General features: G+C 37.9%; 1 protein-coding gene across 1 annotated transcript; it reads left to right on the top strand.

Annotated features, from left to right (window-relative positions):
* Positions 1-7,468: 7,468 nt before the first annotated feature.
* Positions 7,469-18,301, top strand: LOC121727701 (protein unc-93 homolog A). Its single transcript, XM_042115674.1, has 6 exons — positions 7,469-7,616; positions 12,471-12,615; positions 13,025-13,729; positions 14,238-14,504; positions 14,914-15,177; positions 17,664-18,301. The coding sequence occupies exons 2-6, from the start codon at positions 12,511-12,513 to the stop codon at positions 17,874-17,876; spliced, it is 1,554 nt and encodes a 517-aa protein (XP_041971608.1). The 5' UTR covers positions 7,469-7,616; positions 12,471-12,510; the 3' UTR covers positions 17,877-18,301.
* Positions 18,302-19,747: the final 1,446 nt, after the last annotated feature.

Here is a 19,747-nt window from a genome sequence, read left to right as displayed (position 1 = left end):
AGTCGTGCCAAGCCTAAGGTTGGGTCCTGACTACGATTTCTTTATTATTATAGTTAATGCTGTTTGATCGGGTTTGGCACAAAGCGCTGCTATAAAAGCTTCCATCATAATATGGGCTCCCCGAGAATTTATGCAAATGTTTAAAAAAACAAGTTTCTTAGCAGACAGAAGCATAAAGGTCGTAGTTGTCGGTGAATGCTCTGAAACTCAGTCTGTTGATGCTGGTGTCTCTCAGGGATGTGTGCTATCGCCTACCCTATTCATACTGCATAATATAATTAATGAGTAATGACATACCATTTCATTCTCATGCTCAATTATTGACGAAAAATATATCATCCTCATCACCTTGATGAGTGTTGAAGATTTTTCGCGTAACTTTCTGTCACGGACTGTAAAACTCTTGAATGAACTGTCAGCAGCAGTATTTCTAGACAAATACGACCTGCAAACCTTCAAGAAGAGAGCGTATTCCCTCTTAAAAGACCGGCAACGCACCAGCAGCTCTTCTGATGTTGCGAGTGTCCATGGGCGATGGTATTTGCTTTCCATCAGGTGACTCGTTTGCTCGTTTACCCCCTCATCTTATATCCATACTAATATAGAGTCTTCACCCTTAAGCGGCCGTACAAACTGTACTTGTACTATGTATCCATTTCATTGATACATAGCATAAACATTCAAATGATTGCACACTCAAGGAAGTACCTATTTATATTCGAGAATCCCTAACATCTTATAACAAACAGCTCCTGTGGTATACCAAAAAGGAACTAAGTAGCACATACAAATATATCTGGATCAAAAAAGGAGTAATCCGTGTCCGTAAGGAAGGTGATAAAGAAAAACCTACAATTGTTCGTACCAAGAAAGATGTTACTCGTAATAAACTAAAATGATAGGTACCGTACATTATTAAATAACTGTAAGTAAGTTAATAGTATATATTCAATATGGCTGTAAATTTTAATGATAATATTGTCGAAATTAATAACTGTTTAAATCTACAAAACTTTGTACAATGCATCCCCTCAAACAAAACTGATCTTTTGTGTATTCACATTAATATTAGGTCCTTGATAAAAAAAATTTCATCACTCGAGCAATGTATCACACAATGTACTATAATACCTGATGTAATTATGATTACTGAAGCAAATATTTGTGATTGTATAAGCCCATTGTATCAGCTACAAGACTACAAAATGTACACAAAACTGCGGAACAAGCGCCGTGGAGGTGGAATTATAATGTACATAAATAAAAAACATAAGTTTACTACTATAAATATGCAAGCACAACACTTTATGGTGAAATTACCAGCTCTTTGGGGTTTTCCGCTAATTTATGTACCATACATAGACCCCCTAACAAAAGCAAGCACTTATTTATCGAGGAACTAAACACACTTTTAATAAAAACAAAACACTGTAAGAATTTCTTCATATTAGGCGATATTAACATAGATTTAAGGGTTAATAATCCTGTAAAACATAAATATAACTCTGTTATGTACAATCACGGCCTTATGTGTGGGATTACAGATTATACGAGACTAGAGAATAGAAATAATTCATTATGCAAGACATGTATTGATCACATATACGCGAGATCCCACTCACAAGACTTGTACACCTCGGTACTCGGAACTGCACTGGCCGACCATCGTATGCTCGCATTAGCTTGCTTCGGGCCGGACAGTGTACGTACAAAATAAAACATAATCTGAGTGAACTTCATAAAGCCCTCAACGAAATTAATTGGATCGACATTAAGAATAGTATAGGTAAGCCCACACCAAATATACAATAAAATAGTGACATCCATAACATAGCTGTTAAAGTAAATCCGAAAATCAAATTAAAATATCAAAAAATTCGACTAGAATAAATAATAGTAAATGGGTAAATAAAAAAGTTATCGACGCATTCAACTAAAGGGACAAAATTTTCATAGAATGGACTAAAGATCCAGGTAATAAAATATTAAAACTAAAATATAATAAAATACGGAACAGTGTAAATAAATTAATAAGGCAGTGTAAAAATAATTATTACTATTCTAATATTATTGAAAACAAGGACAATCCTAAAATGGTGTGGTTTTTTATTAAATGAGCTTATGGGCAGACATAAAAGCTCATTGGACGATGTTATTATTAACGCGTTACATACCCCGGCATGTACTATTTCAGACATATCAAACAATTTTGCTAAAGCTTTTCAAAGTAATGTAAAAAGTATCCTACTGGACTGCTCAAAAAACCTAATAGACAAATCTTTGTACACACGTTCGGCTAATATTTCAATACAATTTAACAAAGCAACGCCAGAGGCTGTAAAAAAGATTATTAAAAGCTTAAACACATATAAACCACCAGGAGTAGATAAAATACGCGCATCAGATCTCAAAACAATAAGCCAAAATGTGGCACCAGCCTTAGCAAAGTTAATAAATCTCTCTGTTGCGACTGGAGAATATCCCACTGACCTTAAAAAGGGAATAGTGAGGCCAATCCATAAAAAGGGAAGTCACAAAGATAATGATAATTATCGCCCAATTACCATACTGTCCACGGTCGACAAAATAATCGAAAAATATATTTGCGAACAGATGTACACATTTCTCTTAAAGAACAATATCTTAACTAAAAACCAGTATGGATTTTTAGTAAGAAAAGCACAACTCAACTCTTATCCAAATTTACTGACACTATTAATAACTTCCTAAACACCAGAAAACATGTACTGATTGTCTTTATCGACTACAGCAAGGCGTTTGATACTCTAAGGCACAAAACAATGATTCAAAAACTAGAAAAATGCGGTATAAGAGGTCCATTACTAGAATGGTGTAAAAATTTTCTAAAAGATAGAACATATGTGGTAAAAGTAGGTGACGCAGTAAGCGTGGAAGTAGATTCAACAGAGGGCACAGCCCAAGGCTCAGTGCTTGGGCCATGCCACTTTATTACATATGTAAACGACTTAGTATACCTAATTAAAGACTGTATCCTGTTCCAATTTGCCGACGACACGCGCCTCATCCCAGCCGACGATGATATAAACATAGCCCTCCAACGTTTACAAGAAGACTTCACCTTGCTAGCAAAATGGTCACATGATGTTGGGCTTGTGATCAACAACAATAAGACCAAAGTCATGTATGTAAGCTCAAGCCAAAACAGAAGTAATGTAGTACCCAAATTAGTTGCCCATGAACACGAGTGCCTACATTTAAATCCGCAAACATGTAATTGCAGTACAGTTGAAGTAGTCAGTACGTATAAGTACCTAGGATTCTTGATAGACGACCGCTTCAAGTGGACTGAACATATAAACTATGTGTGTGACAAGTTGCGTGCGTTGTTAGCAAAATTTACATTGATTAAAAACAATATCCCATATCAAACACTTCTTCTACTTTACACAACCCTCGTAGAATCCATTATTTTGTACGGCTTGAGCAGCTATGGTAGAACGTGCAAAACACATCTCAATTCAATATATCAAATTCAAATAAGAATTCTTAAAACAATAATACCAGTTACAATAAAAAAAGGCCTCAGAAATAATTACCATTAAGTTTTTTCTGTTTGTAAAATTGTACCCATACAGGATATTATGTTTAAATATGTGATAATAAAAGAAAACTTTTTTAATCTTAATATTCAAATACGAGTACATAAATCACACCATATAAAAACACGTAGTATAATTAATGAAAAATGCATTGTCCCAAAATTTAACAACCTATACGGAAAACAATGTATCGAATAAGTATTTATTACCTACGCTACTAAACACATTACCTTTAGATCTAAAACAAAATATTAATGATAAAAATATTAAAAGTAAAATAAAATCATACTATCACGACCAATTAAATAAAATTTAAACTAGTTGCATAAAGAAAAATTAAAAGTGTTCATAAGAATAAAACCTATCCAAATACCCCTGTGGCTGTACTCGTGCGGTGTAACACCGAACGGGTTGTGTTATCGCCTTGTTATCTCAACTCGAGCGGCGCACGCAGCGCGCAAGGCGTGCGGTGTGAGTCGCTCGCCCATTCGTTGCCCGCCTATAACTGGCAGTACTAATGGTTTCATTCTGTGTTTTGAATGAATAATTAATTGTTTATTTATATATTGTATGTACGGATAAAGTTTGATAAGTATTATGTATAACAGTGAGCATTTGAAGATGGATGCACCGGTATACGGACAAACCCTTCAGGTTTTTGTGACACCGAGTTTTGTTCATGTAATATGTATACTTTTGTGAAGAAATAAATAAATAAATAAATTTTGACCGCGCGCTGGCTAGGGGGTGCTAGAGTAATGTTTGCACACGGGCGCCACCTGGGCTAGAGACGGCCCTGGATGATGCTGATGCTGCGAGTGTCCATGGGCGACAGAAGTTGCTTTCCATCAGGTGACCCGCTTGCTCGTTTGCCTCCTTATTACATAAAAAAAACCATTACTTACACAAATAATATTTAACAGGCTCATTAATATTAGCATAATAATGTGATAAAGTGTCTGTAAGTATGTATGATATAAATTATGATCTAATTGTTGGCTTGTAACGAGTTGTAACGAGTATACGGTATTTACAAGGAGAAAATATATTTTATTGATCCAGTTATAATATAAGGTCACGTGACATTGAGACCGAAGCTCGAGCTTTATAATAGGACTATTATTATTGTTGTTTATAATATAAAGTAATGAATAATGATCATCAATATTATATACGCGACAGATAGAAATTAATGGCTGCACTCAGAAATATTGAATGATAAAGTTAAACTGTTTTAATTTAATGAGAGTTTTACTATCTTTAACTAACCATAGGAGTTGTGAGTATCAAAATCTATACCTATAAATTAAAGTATAATAATTAACTTTAGTTTAATGAACTCGTCCTATTATCTTTTCGAAAGCGTCTGTTAAAGGCAAACATTGATGAGCTTGTTAGTATTTTATGATCGTTTTAGGGTTCCGTACCCAAAGAGTAAAAACGGGACCATATTACTTGATACTACTAATATATATTCTGTGATATTACTAAGACTTCGATGTCTGTCCGTCTGTAACTCAGGAACGGTAATAGCTAGAGTTGAAATTTCCACAGATTATGTATTTCTGTTGCCGCTATAGCAACAAATACTGAAAACCAGTAAGTATATAAATAATATGTCTATGCTGAAATTTAAGGGGAGCTCCCATACAACAAACACAGTCCGACTCGCACTTGGCCGATTATTTTTTATATGTCACATGGTAAATCTTGATTTAACTTTCATTAAATCAGGTGATATAATAATAAATAAAAAACCTTTTAATTTCATAAAAATAAACCTTATTGCTGCTGCGGAACCCTTCAAGGGCGAGTCCAACTCCCACTTGGCCGATTTTTTTCCTATTTTTGCTCTATAATGGGTCGGAAACTTTTGTGCGCGAGCACAACTCGCACTTGGCCGATTTTTTATTTCTACAGACAAAATCTACTTTCTTGTGAGAAAAAGCTCAATAAGGCTACGCTTAATTGATAGGCTTAGGTTAAAACATCAGTTTGCTCTCAGCCTCGGGTTCAGACCTTCGGAGCGGGGCGCATGCGCTCCACACACCCTCATCCCCAGTGCCAGATGAGTAGGGTCACCATCTTGTCACCATAATTCCAAAAATAAAAATTATTTTATTTCTGTATGAATCTAATGCTTTCAGAATGTCGGAAAACATGTTACCTACCACCGGCATATAATAATATGCAAAAGTATGTATGTCTGTCTGTCTATACTTTGAGTCCCGGGAAAGGAAAAAGGATACTTTTCATCCCAGAAAAATCTACGGTATCCGCGCGATAAACAAATTTTGGGACAGAGTTGCGGGCATCAACTAGTATAAGATAAGTTATTATTTCTAACACGGTTGTACTTTTAATGAGTACTAGCTGTCCCGGCCAACGTTGTTTTGCCATGTTAAGTATTTCACCCATATTATTTTATTGAAGTGACTTAATAACTAATAAGTATGGCACCATGGCAACGTCCATCGCCATCCCGGCGCATAAACAATGGTCGCCGTCAGTCTCGGGTTGTTATAATTTACTAAATTATTATTTATTCAACAGACGCACTTATCAATATAAAAAGTAGCCAGTAATAATAATAATACTCCCCACACCGGTTTCGGTGACGGTGGCCGGTTTCATTGAAACCAGGCCAGGTACGCAGGAGTAATTTTATAGTGCCCAAGTGTGTGCGCAGTACACAAGAGCACTCTCTATTCCTTTTACTCTCATAACCCAGTGGGACGGAAGACCGACACGACTGGCGAGAGATCAGGCGCAGGACCGACTTTTTTACATGCCCATCCGACGCATGGATCATCTTACTTGTCAGACAATCAGGTGATCAGCCTGCATTGTCCTAACCAAACTTGGAAATAACATGTTTCCAACGCGGGATTCGAACCACGACCTCCGGAGTCGAGAGCGACGCTCTAACCACTAGACCACGGAGGCGTTGCCAGTAGCCGATTCTCAGACCTACTGAATATGCATAATATAAAAATTTGTGAAAATCCATAGACTTAATTATAGGTTTATGTGAAAATCAGTAAAGCCGTTTCGGAAGCGTACGGTAACTAACATTGTGACACGAGAATTTTTTATGGTAAAGAAATTATCAAATATTAACTGTATTTATGTCGTCGCAATCGTAGAACAAAGACGGATCTGCAATTTAGCCATTTTACAGGAGAGCCCTTCAAAGATTTTGTGTTGTATTTTGTTTCATATTTTTAGAACTAGTAATTTAGTTGACGTGAAATTTGGGCATGTGGTTTGGTTTTATGAATTTTATATTGTGATTCACAGTACAAATACCTAATTTGTGTAGTTTTTTAAAAAATTCACATCAGTCGGTATTTCCTGGAGTATAATGTGACGTATGTAATAAACCAACGTTATTGTATGGAGTTTTGTTTTTAGATTCATGACGGTTGAAACATTCCGTCAATATTCTAGGGATATGTCTTTAACTTTATGGTCGGTTTTGAAAACTATAGGTCTAGGAAATGGAATAAAAACATTAATTACTTTCACAACAGTTTTTTTTAGTAAGCTTAGTAAGAAATAACAATAATATATAATCAAATTCTTGATGTAGGTATTAGAACTTTTTAAAACTTAGTGATCTTGAATCCTCTACAAAAAATATTTTTTTAAAAAAATAACACATATTTTTTATACAATAAGGGGGCAAACGAGCAAATTGGTCACCTGATGGAAAGCAATTTCCGTCGCCCATGGACACACGCAACATCAGACGAGGTGCAGGTGCGTTGCCGGCATATTAAAAGGGAATAGAAGAGGGTACGGAAAAAAAACGTTTGTCACAAAATCATGGACACCCTAACTTTATCCTGTACAGAAGATCAGTTTACTCGTGCCAGTGCCTGTAGTTGTGTTAAATGTTGACAAGAATTTGAATATTGCTATTGCTAGGCAATTTATTGTTTTAGAAACATATTTTTATATAAATGATCGTGTACAGTGTTTGTTAGACACCTTGTGATAGAATAACCTGTTGGATGCATCCGACACAGCGAGGTAAGAAATGCGCGTCAATATTTTATTTTTAGCCCTCCACCCACACTTTTTAATATCAAAATATTTGTGTGTATTTTTGTGTAGGTACATTGTAATTATTCCAATTGTGTGTAATAAAAATATAATATTATGCAAATTGTGTCTATCTTTTGCAACGCACACTATTGATTTTATTAAAATAGATGCTTGTCGTTTTCTTTTCGTTCTATTCAATCATGAATTTTCTCTCAACTCATTCATGATTACTGTTAATTGACTGTTTTTAACCGACTTCCAAAAAGGAGGAGGTTATATGTTCGTCTGTATATATTTTTTTTGTTGAATTTTGAACGCCGTCTTGTTCTAAATCACAATATTATAAGAAACTTGACTGCATTCATAACTCAATACAATATATTTTTTTCGTGGGTTACTACTTAGTACACGAATGCTTAACAGCATCCATATTATATAGATGTTAGGATGTTTGTGATTCCAAGGTCAAGGCTGCAGTCGCTGCGTAGTTCCCATAAGTGTAGTGAAGGACGCTTTAAAGTTATACGTGTACTTCAGTGTCCTTCACAGAAGCTAAACTAACCTGTCAACAAGTTAGAGTACCTACCTAAGCCAAAATGTAGTTGCCGTACACTGAGAAATTAACAAGGTCTAACGCTACCTTCTTTTTTTTTCAGATGAACTATAGAAATAAAATAAAATAATTTTTAAAGATAAATTCGCGAGTGAAAGTGGCAAGCAGCAAATTAGGCCTTTTGCGCCGGCAACCAAACTAGTACAAAGATTTCAAAACTCAGGCCATTCATTTGACCACGCTTGTTGCCTCGAGATCATGGGCGTACCCAGGATTTTTGCTAGGGGGCAGCATACCTGTTTCGAGAAGATGTTCGGTCTGGTATAGGTATTGAAAGAACAATATAATATGATGTACAGTGCACATTACTATAAAAACTACCAACGAAAATTGGTTTGAACGAGATGTAGCAAAATTAGTTTTTTTATACGTCATTAAATAGTAAACCTTAGGTAATTTAACTTCCAACTCCTTCCTTCCTCCTAACCCCCATAAGGACACCGGCGACCGCGACAACAATAGAATAACAATAGATTTACCAGAATTCGCGATCGCAGGATTAAATCAACTGAAATAATATAAGCTATATTTTATCACGCTACGACTAATAGGAGCGAAGAAATAGAGGAAAATGTTGAAAAAACGGGAGGAAATTATTTAAAAAAGGGTTATTTGAACGCGCTAATCTCAGGAACACTTGGTCCGATTTAAAAAATTATTTCAGTGTTAGATAGTCCATTTATCGAGAAAGGCTACGGGCTATATTTTATCACGCTACGACTAATAGGAGCGAAGAAAGAGAGGGAAATGTGGAATAAACGGGGGAAATTATTTGAAAGGGCTTATCTCACGAACTACTGGAGCAATTTTTCTGTTATTTGGCACAGATAAGAAGTAGACCACGTAAAGGATCAAAGGCTATTTTTTGTGGACTAATTTGTCTGTGAAATATCTAATTTACGCGGGCGAAGCCGCGCGGAACGTCTAGTATTGAATTTATTTATTATTTAGTATAAGCTTAACTGTCCCGCTGCTGGGGAAAGGCCTCCCCCAAAGACTTCCATCTGTCTCTCTCCTGCGCCACCGCTGGCCAGCCTGGCTGGTATGCCTCCAGCTCATCGCGCCATGTTTTTCTAGGCTGGCCTCGGCGGCGGCGTCCGTCTTCAGGTGCCCACTCTGTTGAGATCCTTGCCCAGCGATCGGAATGCATACGGCCAACGTGACCCGCCCAATCCCACTTCAGCTTGGCAGCCTTGACACCTACATCCTTGATACCTGTTTTGGAGCGCAGTGTGGTATTTTGTCCAGAAGTTTTACTCCTAACATACTGCGCTCCATTGCTCTTTGGCAAACTCCGAGTTGGGACTTTTGTAAATCGGTCAATGACCAAGTTTGTGCACCGTAGGTTAGGACAGGCAGAATGCACATATGTCGACGAGTTTGCGCTTCAGGGAGATCGGTAAATTTCCCTTCATCAGCGTCTTCATGGACCAGTAGCTCTTCCAGGCGTTTTCGATTAGACGATCGACTTTCTTCCCTTGTCTATTTTCAAAAGAAACTAACTAGTACTGAATACTTCGTGAAATTAAGCTTAGTTACAGGTACTATCAGAGAAGTTGATTCATAGGCAGATTGCTAATAGCTGCACACTAGAAAGACCGGAGCGGTCAAATGACCGCATTTTCGTTTTTAATTTGCAATATTTTTGTTACCGTTGCGTGAAATTCGTTTTCCTCTCGTGACATTTAATAATTTTCGATTGTTTAAATTGTGATAACCTGTTTTTAATGATTGCTCAATAATTATAAGTTTTAAATAACAACCTACCTAGAAAGACCGCAGCGGTCAATTGACCGCTTGAATAAAATTTCTAAAGAAAGGGTTTTTCTTGCAAGTTTTATTTTTCTTTAAAAAAAATTATTACTATTATGTTTTGTTTGTGTATTGTATTTGAAATTTGATTTAAAGTTTATAAAAAAACTCGACTGAAATAGACTTGTCAATGACTCATAGGATGAAAGTGGGATAAATACTTTTATTTACATAAATGGTCTAAATTTTCACATTTTTATATGTTACAATAATAATAATAATATATTTACAAATATAGTATGTGCACAAATAAAACCTTTTGCCTTGCCTGTTTTGATATTGTAACGTATTTCAAGTTTTTTGCCTAATGAAACCCTGTTTTTGAAAATTATCAATGTTACTAGGAAAATCTGACTGAATTTTCATAGTATTGTTGCCTGAGTTGACCTAACACAGCTAGGGTTTATTAGTAGTTCGAATTTCAATAATATATTTATGCTGCGTTAATTTAATTTTTTGTTTTACCTACACAAACGAAGCAAATAACAAACTAAAGATTGCGAATTGTAATTCTATGAAAATATGATAAAAATTGTTATATTTATGCTAAATTAAAGTATATTCATATCTAAAGCATATTTTTGTACTTTTTTAGCTTTAGTAATAAAATATTTTTATATTGTGACCAAAAGTACGACACGAAAAAATAATAGTTTTGTCCTCCAATAGGGTAAGTATTTTCATAAGATGTTCATGACTTCTAGATGTGAATTACTGTACATAAGAATAACTTTATCATTCTATTGCTAAAATGAGAAATTAATATAAAATCTGAAAAAACGGTGTTTTATGCTCACATACAGGAACAAAACCAATAAATCTTGTGGAGTCATTAAAATGCTTTTTTAAATAATTTTCTTGAATATTTGCTCTATAATTTAATTTAGTTATATTTATAAATAATTACATGACCAATAAATGTAAAACATACATAAAAAATGTAAAAACATACGATGGGTCATTTGACCGCTCTTGGTCTTTCTAGGAAGTTCAGAATTCCGGTCTTTCTAGTGTTAATTTGGTTGCGTTACGTCAAACCCAGCAGACAGATCTTGACTATAGACCGACAAGGCTTAGAATGAACGTGGCGACCTCAAAAATACCTCTGCAAAAAAAAGGGATTCCAATTTTGGCAACAGAGGAGAGTGATTTAAGCTTCCAAAATGTGTACATAGATTGGTTTAAGCATACACTTTAATTTGCCCATAGCTTATATGAAATTAATATATTTAATATATTATGGTTTATAAATTACGCGACAAAAACCATTTTGTCGCTTACGCCCTTTTCATTTCTTGTTTTCTATGAGAGGCCCGGCCGGCCTCTCATAGAAAACAAGCAATCTAAAACATATCCAACACGGTTTTTTACTTTAACGCGGCGTCACCTTAAAGCCTTGTCGGTCTTTAATATCTATTGAATTGACATTATATTTAAACCAACCATTTGGTTTGTTTTTTTTTTTTTTATTAAATAAGGGGGCAAACGATCACACGGGTCACCTAACGGTAAGCAACTACCGTCGCCCATGGACACTCGCAACATCAGAAGAGCTGCAGGTGCGTTGCCGGCCTTTTAAGAGGGAATACGCTCTTTTCTTGAAGGTTTGCAGGTCGCATCGGTCCGGAAATACTGCTGGTGACAGTTCATTCCAGAGTTTTACAGTGCGCGGCAGAAAGTTACGCGAAAAACGCACTGTGGAAGATTGCCACTCATCAAGGTGATGAGGATGGTATGTTTTTCGCGTGGGACGATAGCGAAAAGTTGCAGGTGGTATGATTCCCAACAATTCCTCAGAGCACTCCCCGTGATACAACCGATAGAGGATGCAGAGTGAAGCTACATCTCGGCGTATCACGGCGTACACTCTGGAATGAACTGTCCAAGCTGTTTGAAACACTATGGCAGTCAACAATTCGAGCAGCCCTTCGTTGGATACGATCCAGAGGGAGCAGTTGGTATTTTAGCGCCCCTGCCCAGAGATGAGAACAATATTCCATATGAGGCCGAACCCGCGCCTTGTAGAGTTGTAGGCGTTGGTCCGGACTGAAGTACTGTCTCGCTCTGTTATGAACACCAAGCTTCTTCAAGGCTAATTTGGCCTTACCCTCAAGATGATATCGGAACTGGACTTCGCTCGATATTTAAATATTATATCAATTCAATCGATGGTACCATCGAGGAAATTGATTCCTAGGCAGTTGACGGACCAACGTCATTTGGTCGGCTTATGTAATCAAACTACCAGAGTAGACAGTTAAGTCTATTGTGAAACTACGTAGCGGAGGTCCCCCATCTGCCTAAGAATCAACTTCTCTGTGAGATGGCAAAACCATCGCGCAGAGATTTCCTATTTCTGCTTGGGGTTAAGTCGAATTCCTTGCTGATACCTGTAAATAAAGAATATCTTGCAGACATTAAGGGCACGAGCGGGCTGGGATTCCGGATGGCCGTATGGGCAGCCTACCGGACCTGACGGAACGATCGCGGCCGCACAGCGTCCGGACCGCGGGCCGGACCAGGTCCGACCCACATCGCAACCGCGCGGTTATCAACCAGGTACAACCATCATGAATAGGGCCGAATTTTAATTTTTTATGAGTACCTATAGGCCACTTTAATTTTGTCGCCCCTTAGGACGCTGCCGCCTATGGCCTTAATACAGTATACAGCCTATACATAAATCCAGAGCTGACCATGAACCATTGTATCCTATGTGCCAACTTCCTGAAATAGGTAAATGATTCTGACTTTAGCATAATCTAAGAGCATTAATTAAGCATTCAACTTTAATATGCAAAACTACTCTTTGGAGGCCTAATCTTCATAAATAAGTTTACAAACTTAACAAGGTTCTTAACTCTTACGCAGGCAGTATTTCAACTTGTGGCATTTGGGAATTACAAAGATGTTAGATGACTGCTTTAATAGGAAAGCTAACGTTGCAATTTATATTCTTAAATTTCAGATTCCAGTAAGCACAATATACAAGAAGGAATGGCCTTGGAAAAAGACGAAAACACCTATTAGGAATACGAATGCCCGAAGACGTGACTCAGCTGCATCATCAGTAGGCGCAGCATCAGTTAGACGTCTCATAGCTCGACAACCACCGCAACTACCGGGACCATTGGTGAAGCGGTATACTCTTCTCTGCATTGCGAGTGGACTTTGCTACACTGCCCTCATACCTTTCACTGCGTTCGCCGGCGCAGAAGCTGGTGCCTTACCTCTTGCGATCTTGCACACTGTTGCCGCTGTTGTATCTCCCTTTTCTACTATCATCCTTCAAAAAGTCGGCATAAGGCTAACCGTGACTACTGCTCACGTCGTAATCAGCTTGCTGCTAGCAGCTCATATCATAGACATCCCACTGATGATACTCCTCCCGCTGTATGCCATCTGCGGCTTGACTTATTCTCCGATGACATTGGCTCTGTTTGTATCTGCCACGACCGTATCACAAGCGGCGGGAGATGAGCCAAGGAGGAAGGTTGTGTTGAGGAGAGCTCTTCGGGGACTCCACGCGGCGCAAGATATTGGAATAGTGCTTGGGTCGTTACTGTTGGGCGCTTCACTGTTGATCTGGCAGGAAGATGTCGCACCGGCGTTCCAGTCTAGCAACTTGCAGGGCAACTCTTCAGAAGACTTCTACGTCGAGGATGATTATGAGGTAAATATGTTAATTAAGCACTTAAATAAATTTTGGTAGCATCTGAAGTGCTATTAAACTATATTCTGGTCTTGATTACTGGCAATAAATTACAATTATGCTTTTGTTTTATTAGCTTCCGTGAATTTCTACCTGTCTAGCGATCAGACCAGCATGTATATTATTGCTTACTTACTTTTATTTACTTTTTTTTATTTATTTCAGTAATAAGTACAAATTATAACTTATGTCTAATTGAGAATGTACCTACCATAAACCTGCAAGGTTTGTCTGGTACAGCTTAGAAAGTTTACCACGCGCAACATTATATTATCACTTTAATCAAGTAAGAAACTAATAAACAAATAAACTTATACAATAATCTATTGACTAAAGTTATTTATCCTTCACGGGGAAGAACAGCTAATAACAAAGATAGTGTAGTATAAACTAAATATTATGTATTTTGCAGTTGCAAATAAAAACATTATTATAATTTAATTTGCTAAACTAGGTACATCTATTTCAGGAGAAAACATGCGGCTCGGAAGGATGTCCTGGAGTCCAATCTCTACCAGTTTCTACTTTAAGTGCTCAAGGAAGACAAATTCTAGTAGCCGTATGGGCTACTCTAGCATTCTTTGCCGCATGTATAGCAGTATTTGGTACCGTCGCTGGACAGTCCCCGCAACCAGACGCGCGAACTATAGCCAAAGACCCACGTACCATTCTGGGCATCCCAATGGGACTCTTTATTGGCTTTCAACAGGGATTCATTCTAACATCTTATATAAAGGTACGTTCAATTTATTTAAAGTAAATTACAATAAAAGTATGATAACCTCTAGTCAGCTAGACGTCTAATTTAAATTATAGACACTACCTACTGTATATTGCATTTCTGTACTAGTCATACAAAAGACTCGACATCACTCTAATTTGAAAATGCCTTATGTACTATGAGAGATGTTGTTCAATAGGCAGTTGGCGGACCTACGTAATTTGGTCACGTTATGTCCAAATTCCAAACCCTGATCAGACAGACCACGACTAACATGAAACTGACATAAGCCAGAAAAATGTGTGGGTCCATTATCAACCTATAAATAAATTTCAATGTTACATAATGAAGTTACATCAAGACCATGATTCTCTACCTTCTAGGCTTGTCCGTATCAATTTTATTAAAGAGTTACACATTCCAGTGGTACGGCGTATGCGTTGGTGGCTGGGGCGGGGGCTGGCGGGCGTTGTTCGGCACGGGCGCGCTGCAGACGCTAGCGGCAGCGACGCTCAGTATGGCGGCTGCGCGAGGGCGCCGGGGGGCACTAGCTGCGGGAGGAGCAGCAGCTCACGCGTCATTACTGCTGGCGCTGCTACGGTGGCGCGCGGCAAGGACTGACCTCGCACTGCCCGCTGTTGCTGCTGCCGCTTGGGGCGCTTGCGCTGCGCTATGGGAGGTGCTACAGGTATTGTTATATTGCTTATAAGTAGTATTTTACCCGGCTCAAGCGAATTTAGAAATGAAAAATATTTTGGCAGCGATAAAGAAATATTATGTACTTATAAGCAATATTATCATATCATAGTATAAGCACTCATTTTAAAAGTAGGTACATCTGGGTGCACGGGAGTGCCCCCGCCAAGATGAGCCAAGCGAAGCGCGCACGGGCACTACCTACCTTTTCTCGAAACGTTTCGTCGTATTTTTGCACCCTCGCAACTTTGGTTCGGATAATGCCAGATAGTTGAAATTTTGCAGATATAATGGCATGAGTATAATAATTAAATGCGCAAAGTTTGAATATTGTTACTATTATACTTTAGATTTTATAGGTGTCCAAAAATCCACATTTCTGGCACTGACTCACCGATCATCAAAATTGTTAGGGTACTTTCTGAAGTCTGAGAAAGCTGAAATTTGGTATGTAGCATACTATTAGTACAAAAACAACAAAAAAATTATCAAACCCAACCTAACCTATCCCGTCCCCTTGATATAGAGGGGGGATGTTAGTATGGGATACCCCCGTTTCTTGTACTGGAGACAAAATTAAAAATAGAGTATAAAATACACCTTGTGCCAAAAAAAATACGTGTTAGCCATGTGAGACCACAGACTCACAGAAAACCGGCGTCAAACACCGCTCTCACAGAAAACCGGTGTAAAACAGCGCTTGCGCTGTGTTTCTTCTAGCGAGTTAAGCGGAGACCGGAAGCCCAACTGAACTATACCTTATTCCCTAATCCCTATCCCTGTTCTCTTCTGCTCATCCCCTTAGCCTATTCCTTCATAAAAAGGGCGAAAATGTACTTGCAACTCTTCTAATGTGACAGTGTCCATGGATCGCATGGACGACGGCAGTTGCTTTCCGTCAGGTGGCCCGTCTGCTTGTTTGTCCCCAATTTCATAAAAAATCGGCCAAGTGTGAGTTAAACTCGCGCACAAATGGTTCAGTACCTCAATCGAACAAAAATAGGCTAAAAAATTGTATTTTTTGTATGGGATTAATTATTTAATTTATTTAAATTTTATTATTGATTATTAAAGTACAAATATAACTGAGTATTTCGTCAATATTACGAGTGACTATGTGTTGCAGTTATTGATATCGAGCAAAAAATAGCAAAAAATAATTACGTTTCTTATATGGGAGCCCCCGTTAAATAATAATTTTATTTTGGTTTTAGTATTTGTTGTTATAGCGGCAACGGATATACACAATCTGTGAAAATTTCAGAAATCTAGCTATGCGGTTCTTGAGTTACAGCCTGGAGACACACGGACAGACATTGAAGTCTTAGTAATAGGGTCCCGTTTTTACCCTTTGGGTACGGAACTCTAAAAAGGGAAAGAGAACTTTTCTCTCTAAAAAGCCGGCAACTCGGCGACGATAGTTACTTTCCATCAGGTGACCTGTTGCTCGTTTGTCCCCTAATTTTATATTTAACCGATCCTGACAAGACACTTGCAACTTTGATAATATTGCGAGTGTACATCCTCGTTTGCACCTTAATTTCATAAAAACGCATGTGGTAATTTTTATTAAGTAGGTACAGAATCATTCTGTAACTCTTTATAAATAATATTATATATTATATTATTATAATATTATATTCGTAATTACTTCACTTTGTAGACTCTAGACCTTAAATCGTCTTAAAAATATGTAAGTTCAAACACTTCAAAGTATAGTCGTAGTCTCAGCCCTCAGCAATAATTCTTTGCGAATATTTAATTTTTAGGTTGTTAACAACGTCTTACATCGGTTAGTTCAAATATGAAACCTACACCTAAAAGTTAAACGGCTATATCAAATATCGTCGTCAAACGACAGTGCGTCGTTGCCCATAGCATGCCCATAGCATGACGAATAACAAAATGGCCAAGACACCGGTTTTGACTAATGTGTAGAGTTTTTAGATTCTTCTCGTACGGCTGACACATTATATTATTATCACATATTTTGCCGCGCAATAGTGTAAAATTAAGGTTTTTAAATTTAGGGCTGAGTCTGTAACGTTAGAAACTTGGCTCTACATGAGATCTCACTACTTTTTGACACCAAGAACTATATGTTCTCATCTTGGCAACATTTTTACATGAAAATGTTTTTGATGGGATTATAATATTCTGATGAGACCATGCTAAGGCTAAACACTGCAATGGAACGCGACACGAAACTTCAGGTCACTATCTAAGTCATAAGTGCAGCGTACTTGTATAATGGAGGTCAGTGATAGGAACGATTTCTTTCTACGGTATAATAGACAAAGTGACAGTTAGACAATGGAAATCCGCCATTTTGTCGATAAAATCTGTCAGTATGTCGATTCTTTCCCATTTCTAACTGTTGTTATGCTAGGCCTGCTGGAACGTAGAGTATCGCGTCGCTTCGCTGCAGTGTGCATTGCGGTTTCATATTTAGACCCACAAATACATATTTTTTTTCAGATCGGGGTATGCGTAGGAGGAGGGGGCTGGCGCGGGCCTTGGTCCATAATCATTGGCTCGCGGCACGCTGGGCTAGCGCTGGCATGCGTCGCACGCGCGTTCCTATGCGTGCGCTCGCAGCTTGCCATCCTAGCACTGTCTCTGCTTAGCGCTCTCATCTCCTTCGCGGTACTGCACTGGCGCACCCGGGCCGAAAGCCGCCACCGCACCTAGCGCCGGTCCATGCCGCGGGCTTTAGTGCCGCTAGAGAGTCATGGTCCCAATGACTATCTCATGCAGGACTTGAGGTTTTAAAGTGTGTGCAGGAATTGGCTGAAGTAAAGTGCTCAATGTTATGTTATTGGTAAAGATGTAACTGTGCAGTTCTGGCTCAGCAGTGCCTCTAGCTAGCACTACCAACCTTGGGCGAAATTTCTTTGGCGCCCAGGGTGCTAGCAGTGCTAAAAAAGTGGGCGCCTGTGACGCCCCTTTTTGTTAGCCCTCGGCGCCCCGCTTTATCCGGCGCCCTGAGAGTGACAAGCGATTAACGTAAACTCCAATAAAATGTATGGGATTTGACATTAGTATTAGCTAGCGAAGCGATGAATGACTTATATCAAGTCGCATACATTTTGTTGGCGTTTACGATAATCGCTTGCCACTTGTCTAGTAGGGCTGGGCGGTCGCCTAGCATCGCTTCGTGATGAGAGAGACGAGCAATGTTAGGTTAGGTTAGCTAGCTAGCTTAGCTTTTTGAAACGTATATAATATTTATCTGAACTCTATATCGACTTTTCAGCATCGATTTATTTCATTCACTGACACTCTGATGTCGAAGCTTTTATCAATGATGCAATGCTTTAGATACAAATCTACGGAGGCCAAACTGTGCAGTTATATCGTACAGTATGTACTATGTAGCAAATCTTATAAGGCGTGTTACGACATATAACTTTTGTATGTTCCAAAGCTTACTTCTTTGTAAATATTGTAAATATAGTCACCATTCATATCAATTGAACTAGTGATAACATAGATAGGTGAATAAATGCACGGCTTCTGAAATTTTTTGACTGCAGTTTACCTATTCAACGCGCGCAGAACGCGCTTCTGAAAATTTTTGACTGCTGTTTATCTATTCGCTTCTGAATGGGAAAATAATGTCAGAAAATTTCGGAAATCGGGCATTAAAGAGTTTAATTTGTTGTATTAAATTGATCACTGTTCGTTTATAATTTATTGTGTTTGTTTTTAGTTGACAATTATTAGTGGTTATTTTATACTAATAAAACAAAAGTTTCGTGCACTAAGTATATTAAGAAATTATTAACAATTTACACGACCGGTTTCAAAATTAATCATCTTCAGGTGTTTAATTTCGAAACCGGTCGTATAATTTGTTAATAATTTCTTAATATAGTGGAAAAAGTGCACGAAAATTTTGTTTTATTAGTGTTCAACATGAATTTCCACCAAGAACCAACGGTACAATCAATTACATACATTATTTTATAGTTTTTTTCTACCATATTGCGATCATTCCACTTGACACCACTAAAACGACATCACCCGTGGTGTCATATGGAATCTCTAGTCCATAATATTATGACACCACCGGCTATTAGTGATGTTACATAATTGCTTATAATATAGTTGTTGATATAATTAAGTATATATTTATCAATCACTCAAATGGTCATCTTGACAACACCAGGGTAATGTCATATGGACTAGAGATTCCATATGACACCACCGGTGGTGTCGTTTTGGTGGTGTCAAGTGGAAGGAACGCAATTTGTAGAACAATCACTATAATAAATATCACTAAAATTATATCAATTATCACTACGAATAAAAAGGTTCATACTGAATACAGACGTTTAATACGTTACAATGTTGCAATATTTAGGGAGATCGCAGACGGCACACTTTTTGTGTGTGATCGAGTCTACGGCACACATACAATCTGCATAGCGCAGCCATGCAGACTGTATGTGCGCCGCGGACTCGATCACACAAAAAGTGTGCCGTCTGCGATCTCCCTTTATACTTGACAGGCAAGTGCAAAATCATAGAGTAGCTTTAAATACAGACAGTATAGAATA

The sequence above is a fragment of the Aricia agestis genome, chromosome 6 (genome assembly GCF_905147365.1).
Source record: "Aricia agestis chromosome 6, ilAriAges1.1, whole genome shotgun sequence".
Classification (NCBI taxonomy): Eukaryota; Metazoa; Arthropoda; class Insecta; order Lepidoptera; family Lycaenidae; genus Aricia; species Aricia agestis.
This window is presented reverse-complemented; position numbering and strand designations above follow the sequence as displayed.